This window comes from Hesperophylax consimilis, chromosome 9 (assembly GCF_061612785.1).
Source record: "Hesperophylax consimilis isolate HC1 chromosome 9, BYU_Hcon_1.0, whole genome shotgun sequence".
NCBI lineage: Eukaryota > Metazoa > Arthropoda > Insecta > Trichoptera > Limnephilidae > Hesperophylax > Hesperophylax consimilis.
This window is the reverse complement of record NC_142844.1, coordinates 14,820,318-14,846,307: the sequence shown is the minus strand read 5'-3', so window position 1 is coordinate 14,846,307 and position 25,990 is coordinate 14,820,318. Positions and strand designations below refer to the sequence as shown.

General features: G+C 34.1%; 3 protein-coding genes across 4 annotated transcripts in view; 1 reads left to right on the top strand and 2 right to left on the bottom strand.

Annotated features, from left to right (window-relative positions):
* Positions 1 to 1,382: 1,382 nt before the first annotated feature.
* Positions 1,383 to 14,053, bottom strand: Rassf (Ras association family member). Its single transcript, XM_089635312.1, has 10 exons — positions 13,941 to 14,053; positions 13,579 to 13,673; positions 12,542 to 12,715; positions 11,416 to 11,649; positions 10,104 to 11,201; positions 9,324 to 9,472; positions 7,483 to 7,697; positions 4,975 to 5,084; positions 4,636 to 4,745; positions 1,383 to 3,775 (listed from the first exon to the last, which is right to left on the bottom strand). The coding sequence occupies exons 1-10, from the start codon at positions 13,978 to 13,980 to the stop codon at positions 3,715 to 3,717; spliced, it is 2,286 nt and encodes a 761-aa protein (XP_089491438.1). The 5' UTR covers positions 13,981 to 14,053; the 3' UTR covers positions 1,383 to 3,714.
* Positions 14,054 to 17,585: 3,532 nt separating this feature from the next.
* Positions 17,586 to 25,990, top strand: part of LOC149420951 (uncharacterized) — a 485,282-nt gene continuing 476,877 nt past the window's right edge. The window contains exons 1-2 of the mRNA XM_089635311.1: positions 17,586 to 17,730; positions 21,067 to 21,109. Of these exons, the coding sequence (XP_089491437.1) occupies positions 21,099 to 21,109 (11 nt within the window). The 5' untranslated portion in view covers positions 17,586 to 17,730; positions 21,067 to 21,098. The remainder of the gene's footprint in view (positions 17,731 to 21,066; positions 21,110 to 25,990) is intronic.
* Positions 22,918 to 25,435, bottom strand: Xport-A (exit protein of rhodopsin and TRP A). 2 transcript variants are annotated; one of them, XM_089635310.1, is made up of 2 exons: positions 25,289 to 25,435; positions 22,918 to 23,348 (listed from the first exon to the last, which is right to left on the bottom strand). In XM_089635310.1, exon 2 carries the CDS (start codon positions 23,338 to 23,340, stop codon positions 23,050 to 23,052), a length of 291 nt encoding a protein of 96 aa, XP_089491436.1. In that variant the 5' UTR covers positions 23,341 to 23,348; positions 25,289 to 25,435; the 3' UTR covers positions 22,918 to 23,049. The 2 variants fall into 2 exon arrangements, with proteins under 2 accessions (XP_089491436.1, XP_089491435.1); XM_089635309.1 differs by lacking the exon at positions 25,289 to 25,435 and adding an exon at positions 25,132 to 25,258.

Sequence of the window (25,990 nt, the reverse complement as noted above, 5' to 3'; positions counted from 1 at the left end):
ATACCAATTCTTTCTTTATTTTCGCGGTCGATTACCGTAGCGGCCAACCCTTTAAATTCAGATATTCGCAATAAATTCGTAAAAATGCTATATATTTACGCGTAAATCGAGATTTTGCTGCCGATTTCGGTCGCGGCCTACCCTTTAAATTGAGATATTCGTAAAAATACGATATATTTCCGCGTAAATTGAGATTTCGCGGTAATTTTCCGTCGCGGCCGGCCCTTTATTTCAAATATCTGAATTTGAATTCGTAAAAATACGATATATTTCCGCGTAAAACGAGGATTCGCGGCCGTATTCCGTCGCGGCCGGCTCTTCAAATTCAGATATTCGAAATAAATTCATAAAAATGCTATATATTTACGCGTAAATCGAGATTTCGCTGCCGATTTCGGTCGCGGCCTACCCTTTAAATTGAGATATTCGTAAAAATACGATATATTTCCGCGTAAATCGAGATTTCGCGGTAATTTTCTGTCGCGGCCGGCCCTTTATTTCAAATATCTGAATTTGAATTCGTAAAAATACGATATATTCCCGCGTAAAACGAGAATTCGCGGCGGTATTCCGTCGCGGCCGGCTCTTCAAACTCAGATATTCGAAATAAATTCGTAAAAATATGATATATTTCCGCGTAAATCGAATTTTGTCGGCAGTTTTTCGTCGCGGCCGGCCTTTTAAGTTCAGATATTTGAAGTAAATTCGTAAAAATATGTCATATTTCGGCATGGATCGAAATTTTTCGGCTGATTTCCGTCGCGCCGTATTTTTTCAACGCGGATATTCGAAGTAAAGTTAGTAAAAATACGATATATTTCCGAGTAAATTGAAATTTCGCGGCGGATTTCCGTCGCGGTGATGAAATACGATATATTTACGCGTAAATCGAAATTACGCAGCCGAGTTTCGTCGCGGCCGACCCTTTAAATGCAGATATTTGGCGTAAACTCGTAAAACTACGACATATATCCGCGTAAAATGTATTTTATCGGCCCTACTCGGATATTCGAAATAAATTTGAAAAAATACGACATTCCAGTGTAAATCGATTCAGATTTACAAAATAATAATACTAATTAAAACGATGTATAACCATGTAAAAATACATTTTTCGGCGTTTTACCGCCACGGCTGACTTTTAGATTCAGATTTACGAAATATTATGATTTATTTTCGCAAAAATCAAATTTTTTCGAATTACACGAACAAATTTTCGTGCGCGGACAAAAATAAATTTCGAATTACGAATTAACGAATTTCGAATTAAAAAAAAATTTGTATGAAAAAAATTTTCAGCGGAAATTTTTTTTGCGAAAATTTCGAATTACGCGTTTTTTCGAATTATCGGGGTTCGAATTAACGGGGTTCTACTGTACATACATAATATGTTAACTATATTTATTAATTATTATGAGTTCAAAAATCTAATGAAATGGAGAAGATGGATGACACACAAAGATGATAGGCACGACCTTCCTAATTATTAATATTGCAGTTTTCAAAATAAACATTAATGGAAGAAAAATTTGAAAATGCTGATTTACGATGATAGTATTTATTTGTTAGACAATTTCAGACAGAATTCGGAACCCAGATTGTCTTTAAAAATAAAATGGGATATTGGGTACCATCCTCGTTCAGGCGGAAGTTACTACCCTCAAAAACCTAGTATTTATATACTACAATTTGAAAGTTGGGAGATTGGAAAAATCTGATTTGTGCGATAAGTTTATAAAGCCATTTTCATTTTCAGGCTATCTACATGTTGAAGTAACTTTCAAATTGAAAATCAATGTGTTTTTCTAGGTAGGTGAATTTGGCCAAAATTAGAAGATAATTTATTAATTTTTGTTAAAGCAGTAAAATGGCACCATAAGAAAGCATAAATCCAAAGGATAAATTAAAACAATAATAAAGAGAACCAAATACTTTCAAGCACCATTTCTGTAAGCACATAGTAATAAATGTAATCAGATAAACACATGTATAACATTATTGGACAATCTCTCGGCTTATTTATGAAAGTGAAAAGATACATAATTATTGACAACTTCAGTGACGATCACATACAAAATTTTTCCTACATAGTGCAATGTTTTACTTAAGATTGAAAATACCATATTAACCCAGATGTTTTCAAGAATTGAAACTTTAGTCTAAATGGCTTGATCAGAATGTTGATTTTACATACGTCATAATAATAATATGTAGGTACATAATAGGATTCAGCAACTCTTACAATACAAAAATCGTTCCTGAGTGAGTGTTTCCATCAGTTGTATAGCTCCTATATATGATAAATCTACTTGGGTGAAATGTTGGCAAACATTTTTTTTATTATAACTTTTAAAAATAAACCTTAAAAATATTTATTTCGTGTACTAAACATACACCATCCAACAACAAAGCACACAAAAGGAATATTTTTTTATTTAAAAAGTTGCAATAGAAAAAATAAATTGTTTGCCAACATTTCACCTAAGTGGACTTATAGTATATATGAACTATAGAACTCATAAATATCTAGTTGCATGTGATCATTCTTATTAGTCAGTGAAAATAACACAAGCGTAAAACACTATATTCTGGGCTAATACGGTAGCGGTGAAGGGGAAAGGTGCATTTTGTTTTAATTGGTCGAATTTAAGACACGTGAAACACTAAAAGTGGCAAAATACTTGACATAAGCTGTGCAGATACCAACTTCCAGATAAATATTCAACGGAAGCAATCATTTCAAAATGTTCAAAGATGAAGTCAACAAATAATATTATGTACGCATATAATAATATAATATAGAATTTAGTTAAAACAATGTAACTCACAGAACTTAGCCAATACATTAATCTAATAGATAACAGTGGAGTGCCGTGATATTTTTGTCATACTTGTGATTTCAAGAAGAAATCACATACGCCGCTGATACGCAGTCTAGAACCATTTCCATTAATCTAAAGAAGATTATTGTTTCCTCAACATTTGAAGATGAAACCCTGTTATTATCATTCAGAAATGAGAGTATAATATTATGAAGCATTAGATAGCATCAATATTATTGAGCAAAAACTAAAATGACCAACAAAAAACATAATGACAGTTGATACGAAGGTACAAAAAAATGCTAAAAAATAATTTTAAAATCTTTCGTCAGTCTATATGGATTGTAATAAAATAATATTGATATCTAATCATATTATGAAACTAAAAATCAAATCTTGATTTCATTCAAATATTCAACTGATATTTTTTTAATGATAAACCATCATATAATCCCTGTATTCTAGTGCAAGACTTATGTATAAAAGGGCAGATGTCATTCAAAACAAATGCAATATTAATACGAGCCCCTTCCTTAAAAGGGCGAATTCTGCACATTCCCACTTACTATTGAATGTATTTCTAATAACATTTAATACAGATAAAGGTGTGTTTCATAATATCATTGCATGTGCAGCTATTTAACATACAAAAGCGTTTCAAATATCAGACTCATAAATACTGCGATCCCATTTCTATCACGGTTAACAATAGTGTCATTTTAGAATAATTACTAGGTAATACTTGCTATTATTTGTGTACATGTGGTATAAATTTGATATCTACTAATTTGATATTATTTTTTTCAGAAAAATTGTGTGCAAATATTCAATTTGTAAATGCTAAACCTTTCATTCAAAGGAAAATATATGTATTTCATTGTTCAATGCTAAATTATAAGCGTACTTTCAAATCCTCCATGCGTTGTTTGATGCGTTGCCTTAGTTCAGCAAACCTGTAAAGTGAAAAAAATTCTATTTTAAAATAAATGTTATAATTTTATGTTAATTCTCTAAACTTTCAATAATTCCACTGTACTCTCATTCTTTCAGATACAATAATAAATTATTATCCTAGCAGATAGCAAAGAGCCGGTTAAATACATTGAAAAGGGATAGATTGAAGAAGATAGAAGAACACAAGGTAAGAGACAGATGGCCGTGGTGGATTCTAATGAGCGGTTATGCAGTGAACTCCTAAAGATAAACTACGGCTAACAAGACTCACTTGGTTTATAGAATTACTAGTTTGAATAGCGTACCACTACTCCGTAGTAAACAAATCCACCAATAGGAATACAGGGCAGAGTGGCTGCTTTCTCCTTTTTCTCCCCACTTCTTTCAATCTCGCAACATGGGGATATATTGTTATTATTTACATTAAAAAAAGATTATAGTAAGAAAGCTCATAAACTCAGTACTCGTAAACAAACCAGGCAACTTACTAGATATGGACAGAAACAGGTAGAACAACTAACAAAAAAACTGACACCTCGAGAGACACATGAAGATGTTGGGAGTGGAAAACACCAATAGATGCAGGAAATGTGAAGAGGATGAAGAGATTCCAATACATCTCTGGTGCCAATACATATTCCGCCCTGATGGGAACTCATGAGAAGACGCAATGTGGAACCAGTAGACATAGCCAAATATCCAATGACAACCCTGGTGATCCTTATCAAAGGGACTATGTTACTGTTAAGGGGATGAGTTGAAATGAGAGATAGCACATGGCATGAGTGCTTACGGGAACTATCCGTAAACCGGCTCCGTTTTAAATAAAATAAAGAAAACTAATAAATGTACACCTTACCTGTGCTTGATCCTCAATGTCTCCCTCTGCTCTTCTTTGCCGTACATGTGGAGAATGGATTCACACTCATATACAGACAAATTAATAAACTGAGCGACTTCGGAAGAAACCTAAAAAAAAATAATGTAAAAAATATTTAATAGAATCCTATTCTTGATTAAATCAGTTTGTCACATACATAAAGATATCTATGAATTTAATTATTAGTTATGAAATTAATAATAACTATCGATCAATGGATTTGTATCATACCTCATGTTATTGACTTAACTTCTTGTCTCTAATAAATCATGATAAAAGGATGGACTTGTAAACGCAAAGAAAGAATCAGTGACAAACCTCTCCTGTTTTGTCAGCATCCATCAAAAATAGTCTGGAGATGTCTTCATGCGGACCCAATTGCACCCGCACCAGAAGAGGGTATTCATCATCCTTCAAACGTCGCTGCTCTGAGAAATTATAAAAATAATTTATTAATGTTGGAAAATTGAGGGACATTCAACCATATTTCAATGGAAGATTCTCTTAGGAACTAACACCACTGATCCCTTCGTCATTGGTGCATATTCGGAAAACATGCCAAACACGCACTCTACATTCATACATCTACATGAAAACAGATCATTTCTATGACACATTCTTCAGTTCAACAGCTAGGCTGTGGAACGATTTGCCGGACTCGTGTGTTCTCGTTAAACACCAATTCTTGACCTAATTCAACTTTTGATCAGCTGTCAAGCATAAAGATCATGATAGTCAGCCGACCATTATTTGGTCAAAAGCCGAAAACAACCGAGAATTTATTTATTTTATTTATTTATTTATTTATATATATAATTTGTACATTTATTTATAACAATTACAGGTAATAAAGCCTAAGACGTTATAATTGTACCATTTATGCAGTGTATATGCAATGCCAAAAATCTCGTAAATGCGCTATAGGACACAAAAAATAAATCTAATTTCTTATCTACCGCATTCAAAAAGCACGTAGCTCTCCCCACAGGTGAGTTCATTAATAAATTAGTGCGGCTTGCTCTACTATATAGAAGATTGTGATGACGTCCTCGAGAGTGAGACTCTGGTACAAAAAAATTTAATTGGGCCAGTATCTCATTATTAGATAAGTGACCGTTTATTAGTTGGAAAAAATATTTAAGCAAAGCAATACCTCTACGTGTCTCTAGGGAGTGGTAATTGGTCATGCCTAATATATAAATCGATGGGTAAAGCCAAGGGTAACGTCCATAGAGCCGCGAGAATAAAAACCTTAAAAATTTTTTATGGACTCTTTCAATGCGTAAAGTGTATGTTAATTCATGTGGAGCCCAGATGATCGAGTTTGATTCAAGTACACTTAGGACTAGTGTGTTATATAATAACGTCAGTGTTTTTGTGTTACGAAACGGATATGAGTTTCTAATGACGAAGCCGAGAAGCCTGTATCCTCTGCTTATTAAATCATCGATGTGTTGGTGAAAGGTTAGTTTGCTGTCGTAAATAACTCCTAGATCTTTGATTTGATTTAGGTGTTGGAGAATAATTTCATTGATTGTATATTCAAATACATGCGGTTTCTTTGATCTTGTATACGAGACGATATTGCACTTGGGTGTACTGAAGTTCAAGCCATTTATTTTGGCCCAGTTTGAGACGCAGTCAATGTCACGTTGAAGGAGAATACAGTCAAGATGGTTTTTTATTGAACGATATAGTTTCAAGTCATCTGCAAATAGTAAATACAGCGAATGTGTGATGACTGAACCAATATCGTTGATAAAAATCAGAAACAGAAGTGGTCCAAGGATAGACCCCTGAGGAACTCCAGAAAAAACTGTGAATTCCAAAGAACTGGAACCCTTATAATAAACAAACTGTCTACGATTTCGAAAATATGAAGCAAAAAAACAGAGTAGTCTTTTGGAAAAACCAAATGAAGCTAGCTTATTTAGAAGAATGTCGATGTCAACCTTGTCGAATGCTTTTTCCAGGTCGAAATAAGCAACATCCACCTGTCCCCGATTGTCGAGAGTTTGTGATAAGAAATCTGAGATGCATAAGAGGTTTGATGTTACTGACATCTGGGGTCTAAAACCATATTGACGGTCATCAAGAATTGGATTAACGTGATTAAGTATATATTTATGTAGAATTTTCTCGAATATTTTCATGATGGAACATAGAACGGCAACTGGTCGATAATTCCGGATATCGCGTTTATCTCCCTTCTTGTAGATAGGGGTTATTTTAGTTAATCTCCAGATGTCTGGGAGAATCCCGTTTTTTAGGCAAACATTGAAGAGATGACATAATGGTGGTATTAAAAGGTCGGAACAACCCTTTAGTATAAATGTTGGAATATTGTCAGGACCGATGGAGTGAGGTTTCTTTAAATTTGAGAGTGCCTCCTTAACATCTTTTTCTGAAATACTGACCAGGTCGAATGAGGGCCCAATCTGTACAGTGTGAAGGGTAGAGTCAATATTGAGAGTTGGTTGGACATTTTTGTAAACAGATGAAAAAAAGGTCGCAAAACTATTTGCGATTTTATCATCAGTAGTCAATTCCTCTCCGTCAAGAATCATAGACTTAAATGAGTTGTTGGATTTTTTTAGATCCTTAATGTACTTCCAAAACTGTTTGGGATCGATAGATAATTTTTCTTCCATTGAAGTTAAATGATTGAAGTTAAAGAATTGGCGTTTAACCAGTTTGGTGACAATTACTCGCATGGGCGGACCAATATATGTAATTTCAACGATAACAAAATGTTAATAGGGACTGATCAACGGTGAAAAAGTGGTGATCTACGATTTAATGGTAATCATAAACCAGTAAACCTACCTCCATTATCCCTGACGACGAACAAGGCAAACCGCTGAGCATTGGAATCCACTTTATACTTGTCCAGCATGAGGTTGATGACCTCCTGGGTGGACACCAGCGAGGTGACCCACACGGACATCTGGCTGCCGTAGGGAGGGGTGAAGAAGGACGTCTCTCGGTTGTAGAAATGTCCATTGATGGAGCAGCGTCTTCTCAGTGCTGCTGCCCTTTGCCTGAAACCATTTTATAAAAATTGATGATTTTTGATAAGCCCTTGATGTACAGGTACTTACTTTACGTGTTTTAACCAGTATAAAATAATAATAAAAATTTTGCAATCCAATGACTATTTTTATCATTTCTTTCATATGTCGTCACTAGTCACTCATTATAGTAACCGACCAACCCCTCACCGCTGTCCCAACTGTTCAATACCTATTGATTTTATATGATTCAAGAAAAAAAAAATCAATGTCAGCAGATTCCAAAATTTCATTTGCATTTTTTACTCCAAATAATGTCAGAATCACTGGTTAAAACAAGGCGAGTATATCCCTTAACACCCTGTATAGATACCCTCAGGTTAGCCCTGGTGTAATAACTACCATTCAGAATAGACACATTGCCAAAAACGAGTTTAGCCATGTACAGTGACCAGATCTTCCCCACTACCTTTGTCGCAATAACTTATGTTTTGAAAAAAAGAACCATGTTCAACAAAATTTTTTAAATAATTCTACATATATGAATCCTATAATTTCTATACCCGCTATATCCGATTTTTTGACAAAATGATCTGAGTATAACATCTTGTTCACATTTTTGCGAGCAACAAGAGGAGCCTAAAATTGAGTTTCAAAACCCACCTTATCATGACCAAAAACCATGTTAAAACTGTGAGTGAGAAACCAAATGTGCTATATCATACAGAAAGTTACTATCAAAACGTGCTATATCGGATTCAACCAATCACAAGCAGTTACTTTGCTAAAATACAATATGGCCGCCGCTCTGACGCCACGCTCGTGTGTCAAAATGATCTACGCGTGTGTTTCTAAACCCGCCATGTCGGCTCAGTTGACTTTCAAAAGCCTCTATATCACGAAGTGAGTATCAAAATCCGCTTTATCCATTTTATTTATCGAAATTACTTAATTATTGCTAGACATATATAGAAAAATAAATGCTTTTCGAAATTTTATTACTCCAATTCATTATATAAAAAATTGTAATGCAATTACTTCGACGGCCGGCGTGGTCTAGTGGTATACGCTTTTGACTACAGATCCGAAGGTCGCGGGTTCGAACCCGGCGTGCGCAAATAAATTTTATTTAATTAATTTGTGTTATTTCACAATTAATTAATTTAAAATAATATATAGTATATTTGCGGCACGTTCCAGAGTGGAAGATACTCTCAGTATCGCCCTGGTGTAAGACCACCATTCAGAATTGAAACGTTGCTTGAAATGGCTTTAGCCGTGTTTGGTGACCAGATCTGAATAGCCAGGTACTTCCCCATCTTCCTCTTTCCCATCTCCTTCCCCTCTCCAATACCTTTAGCCTCACAAAATACCCCAATTGGGGATGCCATAGTCTCACTGGCTCCAGACGGGAGCAGTTGGGACTCTTGTGCGGTATTACTGTAAAAAAAAAAAAAAAAAAAAATATGTACGCTAGAGATGTGACAGTTTTTTGCGGTTTTATCAAAATCAATGAAAGTTGATATAGCGGGTATAGAAATTACACGACTCATACATATGTACTAGGTGTTATCAAGCATCTAATATTTTTACCACTGCCAGTTTTAATTGAGGTTGCAAAGGGTTAAAGAGAATGTTTTAAAAAATAGCAAGTACCTTCTTTTGCCTGTTCTCCTTTTGATGGCTGTTGACCCCAGCCGGGAGTGATGAACTCTTCTGACCACCACCGACCCCTGCGCGGGTATAATTATATGGTCATCGACCGGGTGGGCGTAGTTTATTGATTCATTATCTGAGGCACTGTCCTAAACACCAAACAAACACCATCAACACTAATTGCATTACACAATCAATACAAGTGTGGCATAACAATAAAACAATCTGTATCAATCATCTATTGCATAGTTAACCCTCAGGCCTTTGGCATAATCTAAATCATAAATCCAAATAAATGGAATATTTCTGAACATATTCGAAAACTAAAAGCTGTTTTTGAAAGGTGATGAAATAATCTTTCAAAGGTTTTTTTTAATGGAAATAAACACATAATTTTAAAAACATTGAATGCGAAATAAAATAGTTTTTAAAAATAGCTCATTGTAGGTTTTTTCGATAATGAAAAAATTTCATTAGACAAACGTATTATCAACATTACAGTCACCTCACTTTTTTGTAATTTCATGTAAAAATAATTAATAAAAAGTTCAGCAGGTTTCATAAATTTTTCTCATATTGCAGTTAGAACTTTTTGTTTTATAGAGGTGTACATTTTAATTCTTATGTGGTTAACTTAACTTGTTTTCTCTTTCCAATAATGTTTGAATCATATTTTTTATATATAATTTTTAATTTATCACCATGACAGTAAGGGAGGCACAAGGATTTGTATGAGAGCAAATATGAACAGAGGGGTTAAAAGCAATAAATCATACTTACTTCATTGGTCTGCCTGTTGAATTGTTCCGGCCCTGATATAGATCTACTTAACTCATAATTAGAGTCATTAGCGCTACTTGTACTATCGTCTAAACTACCAATCCAACTATTGTCCATTGATATAGCTCTGTTGTAGGCACTTGCGTCATTTTTAGGCAGCTGAACCGGCTTCTTAGCACTGTCCTTCTCTTTAGAAATCTTCTCCTCGTAATTTTTAACCCTCCTAAGAGTCCCTCTAGGATAATCGTCATTGAAATACGCATTCTCCGCAAACATCTCCTCCAATTTGTTTTCACAGTTAAGGCTAAAATTATCCGTGTTATCATAACACTCATTGCTATTCATACTACGCACCATTATATCACTGTACAATTTAAGTGAATCATTTATCTTCTTAGGATCTATGGGAGAGTTAGCTTTAAGAGTATCTTCGTTGAGTGATCTAGACATAGCTTCTTGATCAAGAGGCATCAGATCGTTCCTATCTAACAGTTTTTTAATATCCACATCAGAGTTGGGCTTAAGTGTACTCTCATCACAAGAATTATCAAATTCTGCATAATGCAACTGTTCATGTGGAGAATTTTTATCTGGAGCCGGTGGTTTTAAAGTTGCATCGTTGGCAATGCCGTCTAAGGGTAGCTCCATGCACAGTTCGGATTTTTGATCTTGAGGGGATGTTGTACTGGATTGACTCAAAGTGTTGCAAATTTCAGAATGGCTTCCAGAGTGACTGATGGAGATGGATTCTGAGTCATCTACACTAGACTGGGAAGGCAAACATGCCGGCATGGTTTGGTACATCTTCTCCGTATCATCAACTCTCCTCTCCACCTGTAGAAGCTGATCAAGTTCATCCCAATCCATGTGTTTGTAATCTAGCTTGGGGGGGAGGGTGGACGACACCTTCTGGGGAGCGATGGCGGGGGAATGCGGTGGTGTGGGTGTTATGGAAACACTTCCGGAGGACTGGTTGCCACTGTCCTCGCTACACCTGGAGGGAGTCGGTACACCGAGATTAACTTTCTCCATACGATCCACACATATTCCTGTATCGACACTACTAGAACTTGTGTTGTTGATAGGTGGTGGGGATTCCTGCAATTAAAAAAATGTAAACAACATTAGTCACATATCATTCATTTAGATTCTCCAGCCAAGTATTATTTTTTGTTAATTTTTGAAAAGCCATCTTCCAAGATGAAGAGGAGGACACTCCAAAACTTTTCAAAATGTTGCCCCAAGAAAGAATAACACCTAAAAATTTCACAAAATATATTATGGATATAAGAAATAAATAAAAGATAATTACCGAATCTCCATTGATGCTGTCATTGGGACTTACCCCGCCACTCTTACTGACCGAGTAGCGGCAGGAATTTCTCTTCCGTATGGTCACCACAGTTCTCTGATCATCATTCTCCTTTAAATGGATAACACCTTTAACACCCCAGTGAATCCTCAAGGCACCTTCTAGCACTAATCTCCCATTGACCTCCCGTGATCTGATCTCGCCACTGCGCCCATCCACATATTGGTTGAACGCCTGAGATAAATGAGACCAATGAATGAAACATGAAATGTATTTTTTTTTACATCGAAACATGCAAAAAAATATGTATTTTGCAGATTTATTATGTAAAAAAAAACACATTTGGCAAGGTGACAATAGTAAATAGTTTTAGATCAGTAGTACTACTTTTACACCAACGACCTCTAATGTCGAAATAACTTTCTCTTCAACATTTGTTTAGCAGTGATATAATAGTATAAAAATGTAACACAATTCAGAAGAAATGTCAGGTTTTGACGCTCAGTACTAATTTGCAAGTATCATTTCTAGGTATTCGAGACAGACCTAATACATATCATTTTCAACTAATGTTAACTGTGACTCAAGAAAGTTAATTATAAAAAGAGATAAAAGAAAATTGCTGAGCTTCTAAAAACCTGTACGATTAGGTTTTAATAAAAATTAAACACCTCCTGATAATGCATTACATTCTATTACTGGGAAAATACTGTGGTGTTTACAAATTACAAACCACACTAAATATTTCACAAACCACAGGACAAATTATTGAAATATTCAGAAATGTAATAAAACAAACATTTTCTTAAATTAGTCATGTGGTAAAATGTGTGTAAAACAAGTATGCCTTTTTAAATAGTGCAAATAGCATCATATATATCATTGTATGTATTTCCTAACCCTTATAACTCTAAGCAAGCTGATTTACAGGCTAAAAACCTTGTAGATTCAATGTATGGTGACAATATTGATGATTACAGAACATAAAATATGTACACTTTTAATTATTAAAAAAAGAGTTGTCACATACACACCCTCCATAATGTTAACAGATTACATACTAATAAATTAATTTATAAACAGATGGGTATTAAATGATTATAACATAGATAAAAGCAATATTTACCTTGAGTTTTGACTCTAGGTGTGCTCTAGGCAGGGCCGGGCCATTGCTAGAGGGCTTGGGAACTCCTTTCTGTCCAAAGCTCTTATGGGATTCCACACGAGTGCCATGCCCGAACAGTTGGGGGCCAAACAGGGCTCCATAGCAGGGGACGTGGCAATACGGCACACCTTTATGCTGTAATTAATGAATCATTGAATTAACAGCCAAGCTCAAAGAGAAAAAAATATTCTTCACAAATAGGTGAATGAACTCAAGATTGAAACAGTTCATGTTGGAGTTAGAATAATCGACAAGCTTTTATGAGAATTTGATGGAAGTAAGAGTTTTTTAAATCAATGATTTTCGACTTTCTGTATAGATATAGCCAAAGTTCTCTGTGCTCCACAATACAAAATGGGTATTTTATGACAAAAGATGTCTGATTTAAAATGTAAACAAACATGGATGGAGGTTACTTACACATACATTCATAGAGCTAAGATTAGGTGTAGACTGATTGTAAAGTGCGCTAGGTCGCACAACGTTACATACATCATACAGGACATTAAGCGCATGCAGAAATCTATACACAAGTTAAACCCCAATTCTGAACATTTAAAGAAGACTTAACAGATGTTATTGACCAATGGATTCAATTCTTTTTGTTTTAAGGATTACTGTTTATTGATGTTGCGATTGGGTGAGGGTTCGGATCCACCGGGTGCTTGTGACCTTTGTCAACCTGAGTTCAATCTCTAACATCAACCAGCCACTTGACCATGTTATAATATATAAAAGAAGAGGAGATATAGCTGAGGTAAAAAGACGAGTTTAACCTTAACATAAGATGAAAACATAAAATAATATTATTAGATACACAGTGCGTTTATTTACAAGGGAAATAGGGAATGAGTCACGAATCGTGGGAAGAAGTAGAAAGGGAAGATACCGCAATGGAATTTCACTAAATTTCTGTCAATTATGTAGTTGAGCAAGGGTTTTTCACGCAATATTTCATTATATAAGCTGATATTAAACAACTCTGTAGACAAACTGACCTCAGCATGTTGTCCAGGATTCAGTCTTTTTCCACATTCTTCACATCTTAAGCATTCGGGATGCCAATCGTATCCAAGGGACTGTTTCCTTTCGGCTTGAAATAGGAAAAGGGCAAAATTAGATTAAATTTGTTCATAATATCTTACCACGTTTCAATCGGAGACTCGGATAATAACATATACTGGGATGGAGATAAAAAACGCCTTTAATAACTACAGCCGGTGTACAGTTAAAATAAATAACACAGAATCACTCTGTACGCATAAAATGTAAATAAAATTAAAAAAACACAAGGTGAAAAATAAACTCTAGGAAGGCCAAGGAAACTTAAAATTAAAGTTAAAATATCAATTATAGTTACCGAAATACACAGGTTTTCCACACTTATGACACTTCCACATTTTCCCGTTACTTTTAAAAAGGAAAACTGATCAAATATCAAAGCAACATCACAGAACAATAAATTGACAAATTATAAAGCAAAGACAAAAGAAAGGCAATTCTATTTACTCTATTCTCAGTGTTGCCAACGGATCAGGGCCTAATGTCGCCGTTTTTCAAACATGTAGTAGCCTAATGTAGCCGAATTTCAGTTGCAGTAATTCTAATGAAATCGCATAAATTCTGCCCACATATTCCCCACAAATATTCTACGTGAGCTTGATTCCCCTTTTATTATTCGAAATCCATGGGGGGGGGGTTGTTGGAGAATTTCTGTAAAACATAATTCCCCACATACATGATTCAAAATGATTACTCCCCACAAAATATTTGAAATCCATTGGTGGGGGGGGGGGGGTTGTTACAGAACTTCACTGAAATCCGCACAGCCAAAAACATTATGTGATTCCCCACATCAATTTTGTAATCCGTGGGGGGGGGGGGTGGTTACGGAATTCCATTTCGAAAAATTCCTCACATTTTTCCATTGAAATTAAAAAATTTCATTTCAATTATTTATTATTTGGCTGATTTCAATAACTTGTCTCTGAGGTAGCCTAATCGGCGACCAGTCGCCTTTTGGATTTTTTCGTCGCCGATCCTCGTTCTGAGTAGCCTAAATGGCGAGAAATCGCCTTCATTGGCAACACTGTCTGTTCTTGGCTATGAGATTTATGTCAAACTAGCCATGTCAGTGAAAAAATTGGAAACGAAAGCGGGGTTAAAAATTATCAGCTTAATGTTATATCATGCTTTAATTTTTTTTATATAATTTTACATATGTTCTTAAAATCCATGTAAAAGCCCGGCTGGGCGTAAAACCAAACAAATAAATCTAGATATAATATACAATTAAGCATTCACACCTGAAAATTGATAAAATTTACTAAATCAAGTGTTTTTTGCTAAACAGTCCTTGTTGAAAATTTTCAATATGCTTAAGGCTAACAAAAGTATCTGAAACCTTGGAAAAAATATAGTATTAAGTATTCGATTACATGTTACATAATGATATTATATTTTTAAACCTGAACACCTAATACCGAGCATTTATTTAAAGGAAAAAAATCTGAAAAAAATACATTTTCAATAACGCAAAAAATAAAAGTCGTATTTTGGACAAGAAACTTGTTTTTAATAAAAATTTATTTGTTTATTTATTATTATAATAAAATTCTACAATTACGTTTAGGTACCTACTCAATAATAATTTTTATTTTGGGATGTGGGAAGGTTAATGCAATCCAAAACGTCCTATATATATTTGTATAATAGATAAATAACTTAACAACTAAGGACCACTATGCAGTGCGTGGTCTTGAGTGAGCTTGGACCCAGCGCTCACTCAGGTGTGGCGCTTGGTGCTGGTAGGCTGTGGTCACCACCGCGTTGGCGGAGGCCATTAGCCGCATTTTGGCTCCAGGGACCCGGTGTCTCATCAGGCGCCGGCAAACCCATTTAGTCCTAATTCCGTGAATATTGTCGATGCGCTGTTATCTCTTCAGTATCCAAATATGATTCTACAGGCGTTATTATATTGAATTCGGAGTCGTTCAATCTAGCAGGCAAGTAAATAATGCATTGAAGAGTATTTTTTAAAACTGTATTCTTGTATTTGCAAAATCTGCGGCCAATCATATTAGACACTATGTTTAGGCTTTTCCTTTGTCGTTCGATATCGCCATCGTCCGATAGGTCTTGATTAATAAGTTCCCCAAGTATTTTACGTTCGAACATGTATTTATTCTTGCCTCGTTGAGGTGTACGGGGAGAGTCTTACTTGTATCTGGATTTTTTTAGTAGGATCATATCGTCCGCGTAGCTTAAATAGTTGATACCTACATTGCCAACATGACAGCCCGCTCTGATGTCCAGGCGACTTGACAACTCGTCCATGTATACATTAAACAGGATGGGGGACATACACCCTTCTTGCCTTACTCCTGACCACAAGTGTATCGGCTGGGAGTATTTACTTGCCCACCGTATAACATTTTACTGCTAGGAGTGCCATTGGGATAGTGTACTTATACATATGGTAGGTAAATTCTTAGCTTTCAATTTATTCCATAATCTTTTATGACAGACCCTGTCGAAGTCTTTACTAAGGTCAACAAAACACCCGTATACGGTAGTTTTTCGTTTCTTGTAGAATTCTATTATTTGCTTTGCAGTGTATATTGCCGTATTAGTGGATAATCTACATTTAAAACCCATTTGGTTATCTTTAGACAATAATTCATCATGTATTTCATTTAATATTACCCTTTCCAATAGTCTTCAGCTACAGTAGTTGCTAAGGATGTTGGCCGGTAATTGCTAGAGTTGGTCATGTCAGGCTGTCCCGATTTCAGGATTGGAGTTATAATTGTTTTCGTCATTTCGACCGGTAGATGGTTGTGTTGGGATTGCGTTCAACAGTATGTTTAGAAGTTTAGGTTTGTATCTACCTCAGTATCTTATATGTTCAATACTTAGACTAACATGTCCCAGAGATTTACCCGCCTTAGTGCCTGTTATGGTCTTCATTATATTACTTTCAGAGAGGTAAACCTTTTGTCCATCATGTTCGATAATATCAGGGACAGTTGGTACTTCATTTCCGGAAATATCTGCAAAGGTTCTTCTCAAAGTAGTGGTGATTTCCTCCGTGTTTGTCGACCTATCAATTTGGCTGGCGATTCGAGTTTTTGGTTTGATCAGGTTATTGCTTGACGGCCGGCATAGTCCAGTGGTAACGCATTGGACTGCCATTCCGAAGGTCGCGGGTTCGAACCCGGCGTGCGCAAATAAATTTTATTTGATTAATTTATGTTATTTCACAATTAATTAATTAAAATAATATATAGTAAATTTGCGGCACGTTCCAGAGTGGAAGATACTACCAGTATCGCCCTGGTGTAAGACCACCATTCAGAATTGAAACGTTGCTCCAAATGGCTTTAGCCGTGTTTAGTGACTAGATCTGAATAGCCAGGTACTTCCCCACTTACCTTCAGCCTCATAACATCCCCCAATTAGGGATGCCATAGTCTCACTGGCTCCAGACGGGAGCAATTGGGACTCTTGTGAGCTATTCACTATAAAAAAAATAAAAAAAATTGCTTTTCTTCCAGAATTTGTGTCAAGTGATTTTACGATATCATCCATCTTTGTTTGTTCAGAAGAGCTTTGGCAGTGTTTAAGAGCTATTTTGAACTCCTTCCTTTTCCGTTTTTTTTCATCCTTGTGTTAAAAATAACGTGCTTAGAAAATCTGATTTTTTTAAAATATAAAATCATTGTTAGCCATTTGGGTACAAGTTGGCTATTAGGATCGAGAAAAAATATGGGGACCTTTGCTTTGAAAAATAATCTATTGCATTTCTCTTCAAACAACCGAACTCATTTATTAGAATATCACACGTTTATTTCGTTCAAGAATACCCCTAATCCAAAAAAGTGAAATAAAGTAATTATTATTCTATTTTAATTTTTCCATGATTTCTTTTGTAAATATTTGACAGCGCACTCACTTTTGTCTATGATAAGGTGTTTTCAAAATGTGTCTTCCGTTGACACTTGTTTTCAATGTTGTTGTCAAAAAGTTTTAGTTTTAAAAACTTCCCTGTTTACCGGATAATTTTGTTTTGTTTCTGACTCAAGTGTTGTGTATGGGATTTCTTTAAAGCAGAGGCTTCCACAATTAAAACTGTCATACCCACTAAAGAGGTAGAGAATTGAAAATATTCATTTGAAAGTAGGGCATTGTTTTTCATTCCATATATACTTATTATTAAACATTTATACAAATACCTTAGTAGAAAACCGAAAACTTTTCAAGCGTGACTTTCGTTTCAAAATTTATACCAATTTAAATGAAGTTAAACCACACATAAATGTTTCTCTAATGTTCAAATGTTGTTAACCTTGTACTTTAAACGTATATTCAAATAGACTCCTGTAAACTTACAAACAAGAAATCAAACTGCATTCACTGTTCTGATTTTCATTGATTATTACTAATTGATTGCTAAAGGTTTAACCTACGATCAGAGTTTTCAATAAGGTTCAGTATTATGCTTTTTTACTTTCATTAGTTTATAATACCTACAACTGAAGTGTCAAGTTTAAAATATATAACAATTTTCATTAGTTTATAATACTTAAAACTGAACTGCCAAGATTGAAATATAATAATTTGTTACATAAGGTCGCTTTATATTTTTGGTAATTATTTCCCTAACTGCCGAACTTTTTGGTACAGTTTGAGGAAATGACACTTTTTCAACAATAACTGCAATAAACGAATTAGGATTTTAGGTTCATAGATTGGGTTAATTAAGTAATTTGTGCATATTTATATTAAAACAAAACTTTCCAAAAAAGTCCAAAATGACGGCAAAGACATTGTCTTAGAAGGTATATTTTTAACTTTTATTAAAATTGGAATTATAATACATTTTTTAACATCTATCTTGAACGCAAATCGTTGTTTCTTGTAGTAATTAAGTTGAAACGAAGTGTAATTTCCTAAATGCGTGCCTATTAAAAGTGCCCGCCGCATTTTATCCTTTATTTTATCTTTTTACTTTCTTTGTGAAAAAACATTACCTTATTTTGTTTTATTAGTGTTCCTTTATTTTATCTTTTTACTTTCTTTGTGAAAAAACATTACCTTATTTTGTTTTATTAGTGTTCCTTTATTTTATATTTTTACTTTCTTTGTGAAAAAACATTAACTTATTTTGTTTTATTAGTGTTCCTTTAGTTTATCTTTTACTTCCTTTGTGAAAAAACATTACCTTATTTTGAGAAAAATCTAAACTAATTTTATAACATATATCCTTGCTACTATTTTATCACTACATACAGTATTTATTATTTAATAAATATATTTGTTCAGCACCCTTGTGGTGATTTTTCACGAAAACGGCGCTATATAAATTAGCCAAATATTATTATTATAACATGATCTCACAAGTCATCCAGAATTGTGTGTAATGTATGGGAATGGGCCGGGCCTACAATGATATTAGTTCAATTTGATGGTTCTTGTTTCTCCTTGAAGGTCACCAAATATAACTTAGACATTACGTCGCTCTAGTTCGTTTTTATCCAACAAACCAAAACGTAAATCGGGAGAAATAGCGCTTCAAAGTTTTTCTTACGAAAAACGTATATACAATGAATTTAGCTCAATTCTAAGCTTACTAAAATTTAAAGTGATATACATAATATTTTTAAGTTAAATTCGTTCCAAATGTTTAAAATCATGCAGAAAACAAGTTTTTAATTTGGATGTAGGAAAAGTGTTGGATAAACACGCTCGGAATGTTGTTTAATTTTGGTTGACTTAATACAAACTTTGTCTTGAAAACACTTTAATTTTTTTTTTTAACTTTTATTATATAAATTAAAAAGCTTTCTGAGAAAAACTACATACTTAACTCAATTTCACCAAAAATGGTCTAATGAACAAAAAGGATCTAGAGCGACGATTAATATGATTTCATAATATATATATATATGTATGTTATGTTATGATTTCTGTTTATTTATTATATAACCTAGTTATCAAAAAAAACTTATTTTCTTTAAATAATAATATCTGCGTGTTAATGGACAACCAATTAAAGCCCGTAGATAAATATTTAAAGGTCATTTGGCTTCTGCATTAGATTAGCTCCCTCCAATACTAATCATTGCTTGTTTGATCTGAGACAATTCCTTCTGAATATTGATTAGTGTGAGCTGTGAATACTGTACTACACCTATGGTTGTTAATTGTATGTTGATTGGCATGCCAAACTCTGCACGTCTATATTAATGTAATACATATTTTTCATCTTAACCCATTGGCCTCCGAATTGTTTAGCTAAAAAATTGTCCTTCACATCCGAATTAATTTTGTACCAAAAGTTTTAAATCTATAGTGGTGTATTAAATCTTACATAACTTTTAAACTAAACATGCAAACGAAACAATTTTTTTTCATTTACTTGTGCATTGAATCAAGGTATGTAAAAAATATATGCAGTGTTTAGAAAAATAATAATAATATTATTAAACAAGGATATAAAATTTTTTTTTTTATAAAAACCAATTTTTTTTCTTCATTTTTTATAATTGGATTAAGAAAAGTTGTACACTAATCATACTTATAACCATAATATATATTTTTTCAATTTGGGTTGATGTTAGCTGCCCACCACGCGTTTTAAGAACAAGCTTGTCAATTCCCCAATCACACGCCATTTTGAAAAAATTCAATGACGCTGAAATATAACAAAATTTCAATCGTAAATATCAGGAAAAAACTGTACCAACGGAGTCCTGCCAATTACTACGAAATGAATGCTTAATTATCTACAGAGCGATTGGCATTTAAAATTTTAAACACAGATGTCAATAATGTATCCCTTTTTCGTTTTTAAGCCGACAGACATCAGACCCGCCGGGACGGCGTCGTTTGATTTTAAGACACATCGCCGTACACACGCCGGGACGGCGAAAATAAGGATGGTGAAAATTATAAAACAAGAATTCCTCACTATAAAAATTTGCCAATGAGTTTGTTTTATGACCAAAAGTGTGAAAACCAAATTCAGCTCTCATTATTTGACATATTATCATGGTTGATTTTCCTCAACCGTAATTTTATTTATCAATGAAAGAAGAAGAAAAGTTAATTTCTGGTACCGAACTCTTATGGAAAAAGATGTACAGTAATCTCATAAAGTTTTGTTTGGTGTATTTATGAAAAACAGATATATAATGCAGTAATATGCATGTTCGATATCCACCCTATCTCATCTCGGTCCTTTCATCCTCCTTGCTCAAATAAATCTGTATTGGTGCTGTTTGAGCATTCTTTATTGAAACCACTGAACTACTAACCAAATTATTTGTAATCTGTATTTAACGAATAAAACTACTTCAATCTTTAAATATCTCTGTATGTAGGTATCTTCTACCATTTTATAATAATTACTTCTTTGGATATGAAGGTTTCTTTATTATTAATTTAAAAAGAATATGCATATTAAATAGTGATTTTTTTGGCAGATGTTGGCTGAGCAGCACATAGAGCAACAATAATGATAAGAAGGTATGAGTGTGCTTTATTTTAAGCATGTTGGTTAATGGTTGCATGTTAATTCGTTTAGTAAAAAGTTTCCTGTAAAATGCCCACTTGATTTTTTAATTCCCTACAAAAATTCCAACTGCCAGGTGCCCAGAGCCATTGGAATTATGGTACATTTACCCATTTCAGAAGCAAAGAAGATGATTAATTAGTTAAAAAGGAATGCTGGGGAGTGCTTGGCTAGACAGATGTAATCCAAAACATTGCTTAAGATTAAACGGAACATACGTTAAAATCTACTCGTTCGTTGATGGTGCTAATTTAATTATTTTAGGAAAATACACTTTTTGCAAGTTATGCATTAAAATATTAAGATGAATTATTTATTTGTGCATGTGCACACGGAATATGAATAAATAGTTTTGTCCGTACAAAAACTCAATTCTTTCAAGAAAAACATGCAAATTCAATATTGTATCGGTGATTCAATCCAATATTGTATATGTATGCTTTTCCTGAAAGAATTGACTTTTGTACAGACAAAACTCATGAATTTAAAATTCATATTCAAATTCCGTATGCACATACGCAAACAAATAATTCATCTTAACACCCACATTTTCTTCCACCATTCACTACTGTATACCACTTGCTGGTTAGAGGGTTACTTGGTTACCTGTTGCTGTTCAAAAACTACATTACATCGACATTATTTCAACTCCGTATCTCATTTCGGCACTGAGATATTGCATTAAGTATTCCTCGGCTGTTCCAATTCCAACCATTCAAACACTCCTGGCACTTAAAAGAACAAATTTTAAGCGATATTGGTCTACTACTTTTCAAACACACACAGAGAGAATTTTTATAAATTAAGATTTTAAAGCAGAACTTGCGAAAAGAGTGTTTTCATAAAATAATCAAATTAGTTCCATCTATGAAAGAGCAGATTATGAATTCTTTTAAGTGTACCCTTAAGTCATTCCACGCAACCTTTAAGATACTAAATGGTGATCTCTCACCAGGATGATAATAATAAAATAAAATGTATACCATCTACCAGTCTATACATTATAGTGGTGCATATTAATATTTATATATTATTAACTAAATTTTATTTGGCTGTATTGGATTTGGAACCCTCAACCTTTGGGATCTAAGAAGCTTACCGCTTTGCCATGAAGGTCGCCAATAACTTAACTATCGTTCTACAAATGATTATTTTGTCCCTCAAATACCCAAATTGGTAATAATGTGGTTTAATAATTTCAAAATATGTCTTCTCCAAGTGGTAATTTATGGTCCTGGTGCAACTGAAAAAGATTATGGATTTATACAATGTGGGATTTAGTGAAATAAAAAATGCATGTACTTATTTCTGTTCCTATAATAAACAAAAAAATTTGCTTACAAATTATGCTCAGTTATTTCAATGTACACTTAAAATTTCCTGAAATAGGCTCAGCAAAGCAATGACCAGTTTCCTGTTTAATGTTGGCATATTCTGGTTTGTATTTAGTTTTTGAAAGAAAATCATTTTCTTCGTATATTGATTCTTGCATGCTTTGCTTAGCTATATTATCTGTTTTTACATCTCCTTTTTTGATACTTTCCATATTTTTAGTACTACAACTTTGAATGATTTCCTCTTGATGTATTGTATTAATTATTTTATTTATTGCAATATTATTTCCATCGCTAGGTTTTTGTTTTGAATCAAATTTGATGTGTTCATTCTTCTGTATTTCAGTGGATAGGTAAGTTACAAATTCTTTTTGGAAGTAATCGTCAATAAGTCTCCATACTCCAACGGTATACCAATAAATCACCCCCAAAAATAAGAACCCCCTCATTATGCCACCCAACATATCGAGTTTTTAAAGTTGTTAAATATTTTCAAGCAGGTAAAAGATAATATCGATTTAAACCTATGAATATCATCAAACTTCAATGTTAGTTTTTATTCAATAATCTTCTGCGTAAATCATTTCAGTAACAGTAGTGAAAACTTTTTGCATTTGCGGCCAGGTCATCGTGAGGAAAACGATCAAACTATTTCCTATTACAAATAATCTCATCCATTCTATGCCCGTGCCGGATTGTAGCCAAGACGCGAACCCCGTTTCCTCGTCATCCAGGTCCACAACCTCCTTTTTGTCCTTCTCGTCCAAAACAGTGGCCCTGTTGGATATCGTGACTTTTTTCCTGGAGGCGGTGACTCCTGCTCTTTTTGATTTGGATTTGCTTTTTTTCATGCTTGGACCTAGAAATAATGCGTTATTAGAACTTACAAAAAATGTCATTCTCCCCGTTTAAATGGATTTAGGCATGTTAATAATTTAATGTGAAAATAAACAGAAATGAAGAGTTATTAAAACATATTATGTACTGATTTTGGCTGTCTGTGATGTAAAATATTCCTGGAACTCAAATTTGCTTTGAAAGAATCAAAAATTGTTTTCAAAATTGGAACTGATTGTGCGAATATGAAAACAAGAATAAAATATTGTATGTTTATGTGTGTGTAATGATTATTTGTTCAGATTTAATTATGTTATAAATTAGCTAAATCAACAAACACTGTACTTAATAATAGTTTTAATTTCAGAACATCGATAGTGTTGAGATGAAAATAAAATATCGATATCTATAAAATAAACAAAAGAAAAAGTGAAGTTACATACAGGTGAACGTGTTGATAATGTGTGCATGTTTTTGTTGTTGTTTGGTTATCTTATCAGCTAATTACGATCAAAAATATTTGAATTTTCTGACTTAAAAGTTTTATTGAGATTCTTTACTTTCAGCGTATCGATGAACTCTAAAAATATATCAGTCACTCTGTATCCTCGCTATGTACGACATTCCTCGCTCAAATTTAGGCGGTCTAAATCGGCCGCTCAAGCCTTGATAAGCGGTAGAATAGTTCTCTTTTTTGACGCCGAGACGCTAGCAGTCACGTGTCAAACTTGACGTTTACGTAAATATATAATTTTCAAATTTCCATCTCACCGAGATTTACGTAAATTGCCTAATTTTATCAGTATGGACTATTATATTCATCGAGAGATGAGGAATGTCCTAAAATAGCCTGGGAAATAGGTATTTCAAAAGTTTCAACGTCAGGACAGTTTATTTTCAATGGTTAGTTCGACATAATTTCATGAATAGTCCAGCAAAACAAATGCTATTTAAAATTAGTATCCTCGCATATAGCACCATGCAAATTGAAGTTGCGAACTCTACCAAAATCATACTTCCACTCAAGTAGACAGTAGTTTTTTTTTGTTTTGCCTGTAGGAGGCGCTGAGGATAATAAAATCGCTCAGGGCTTAAGTCATTTATGGGGATGCTGTGTGGGAGGTCTTTTTAGGGAAAGGAAGTTCTGGGAAGGGAAAAGGCATGAGGGGTGGGTAGAAATCTGGGAGTCAATGTGTCTAGGAGTGACGTATGAATCCATCCCTCCCACTGCGACAACCGACGCCAAGACCTAGACGAACCTCGCCTCATAAACCCGAGCACCCCTACTAAGTCACCTAACGTAGCAAACCACTTGGGGTGACCTATAGCAGGGATCTTGGTCATCCAATAAACGGATCCTGGGGCGGCGGTACCCATACCCGCCACCGAAATAAGTACTAGTTTGGTTTCACAAAGAAAAAAGAAGCACGTTCCTGTACTAAAATCACTGACAATAGGTTTAATATTGGTGATATCTAGGCTTACGACATAATTACGGATTGTGTTCCAAGCCGCGCTAAGCTTGACATACTAAACAAGCCGAGCTCAAAATCACTGATATACCGGCCTATAGAAATGTATACTTATGTACGGGACGACGCAGTAGGGACCTGAACCTTTATTTTTTATTGTTTTTACGTAGGTACATTTAATTCTAGATATTATATTTAAAGAAAACAAGTTTTTGTGTGAGCAGTGATGAAAAAAATTATACGGATAGAAAATGTGGTAATTATTTCCGTAAAATGTGTGGGTATAATTATTATACTTAAAAAATGAAAATAAAATAGGCAAAGCCAGTGTACTCATGTCAATCGATTGTATTTTTATGCGTCAATGTGGAATGCAAGGCCGTTGTTTTCCATGCTATTTGAAACACGTTAATTTACACACTTCATGATTCAGGGAAAAAATGGACAGATGATTTTCCCCTTCATGTCTGCGTTGGAATCGATGTCATACCTCATTCCACTATGTACTTCTATAACACGAGCCATTTAAACCACGAACAACGATTTTATCAGAGTAATGTTCATGTTTAATACATTGAATGGCGACAGTGACATAATAGACTTTGTAAATTCTATTTTAAATTTCACTGCTGTCAGAATAAACTGGTTTACTGACAATATTTTGCGATATCAAATGTTGTTTTGCGAAACAAGTTGGGTTTTATTTAAAACTAGTACCTAACTACTATCCGGCTTCGCGAGTTTCAACATTCAACAGATATTTAAAAAAATTGGCACATTGCGTAATTTTTTACATTTAAAAACTATTTATTTTTTACATTTAAAAACTATTTATTTTCATTTTATTTAAAAACTCCATAGCTCGTGATTGGACTGACGTTACACACTGAAGATTTTTGACCTATTTATTCCCGCTACAAAAACTGCAATTTTCATTGCGCTATAGCTTTCCGTTCATGTCTAGTAGGACGCGCAAAAAGATATTCTGCACGATGGCTTTGGTGCAATTGAGATTCTCTGTGAACATTATATTATATCTAGAGCAGACCCGTCAAAAATCACGGGATAGTTTGACATCTTGAGTAATCAGTTTCAATTTTGAAAATGTGTTATAAAATATTATACTATACAGGTAGGTATCTACGTTATCGCTCGTCTGAATTCTTCGTACAGTCGGTTAAAATTTTGAAAA

Excerpts from the sequence above, each read along its gene's own strand:
- Rassf (XM_089635312.1), bottom strand. The coding sequence starts at position 13,980 with ATGTGGAAGTGTCATAAGTGTGGAAAACCTGTGTATTTCG. Across the intron at positions 12,716-13,578 it reads ATCCTGGACAACATGCTGAG|CATAAAGGTGTGCCGTATTG; the intron begins GTCAGTTTGTCT and ends CATTAATTACAG. Across the intron at positions 9,473-10,103 it reads TCAACAGGCAGACCAATGAA|GACAGTGCCTCAGATAATGA; the intron begins GTAAGTATGATT and ends TTTGGTGTTTAG.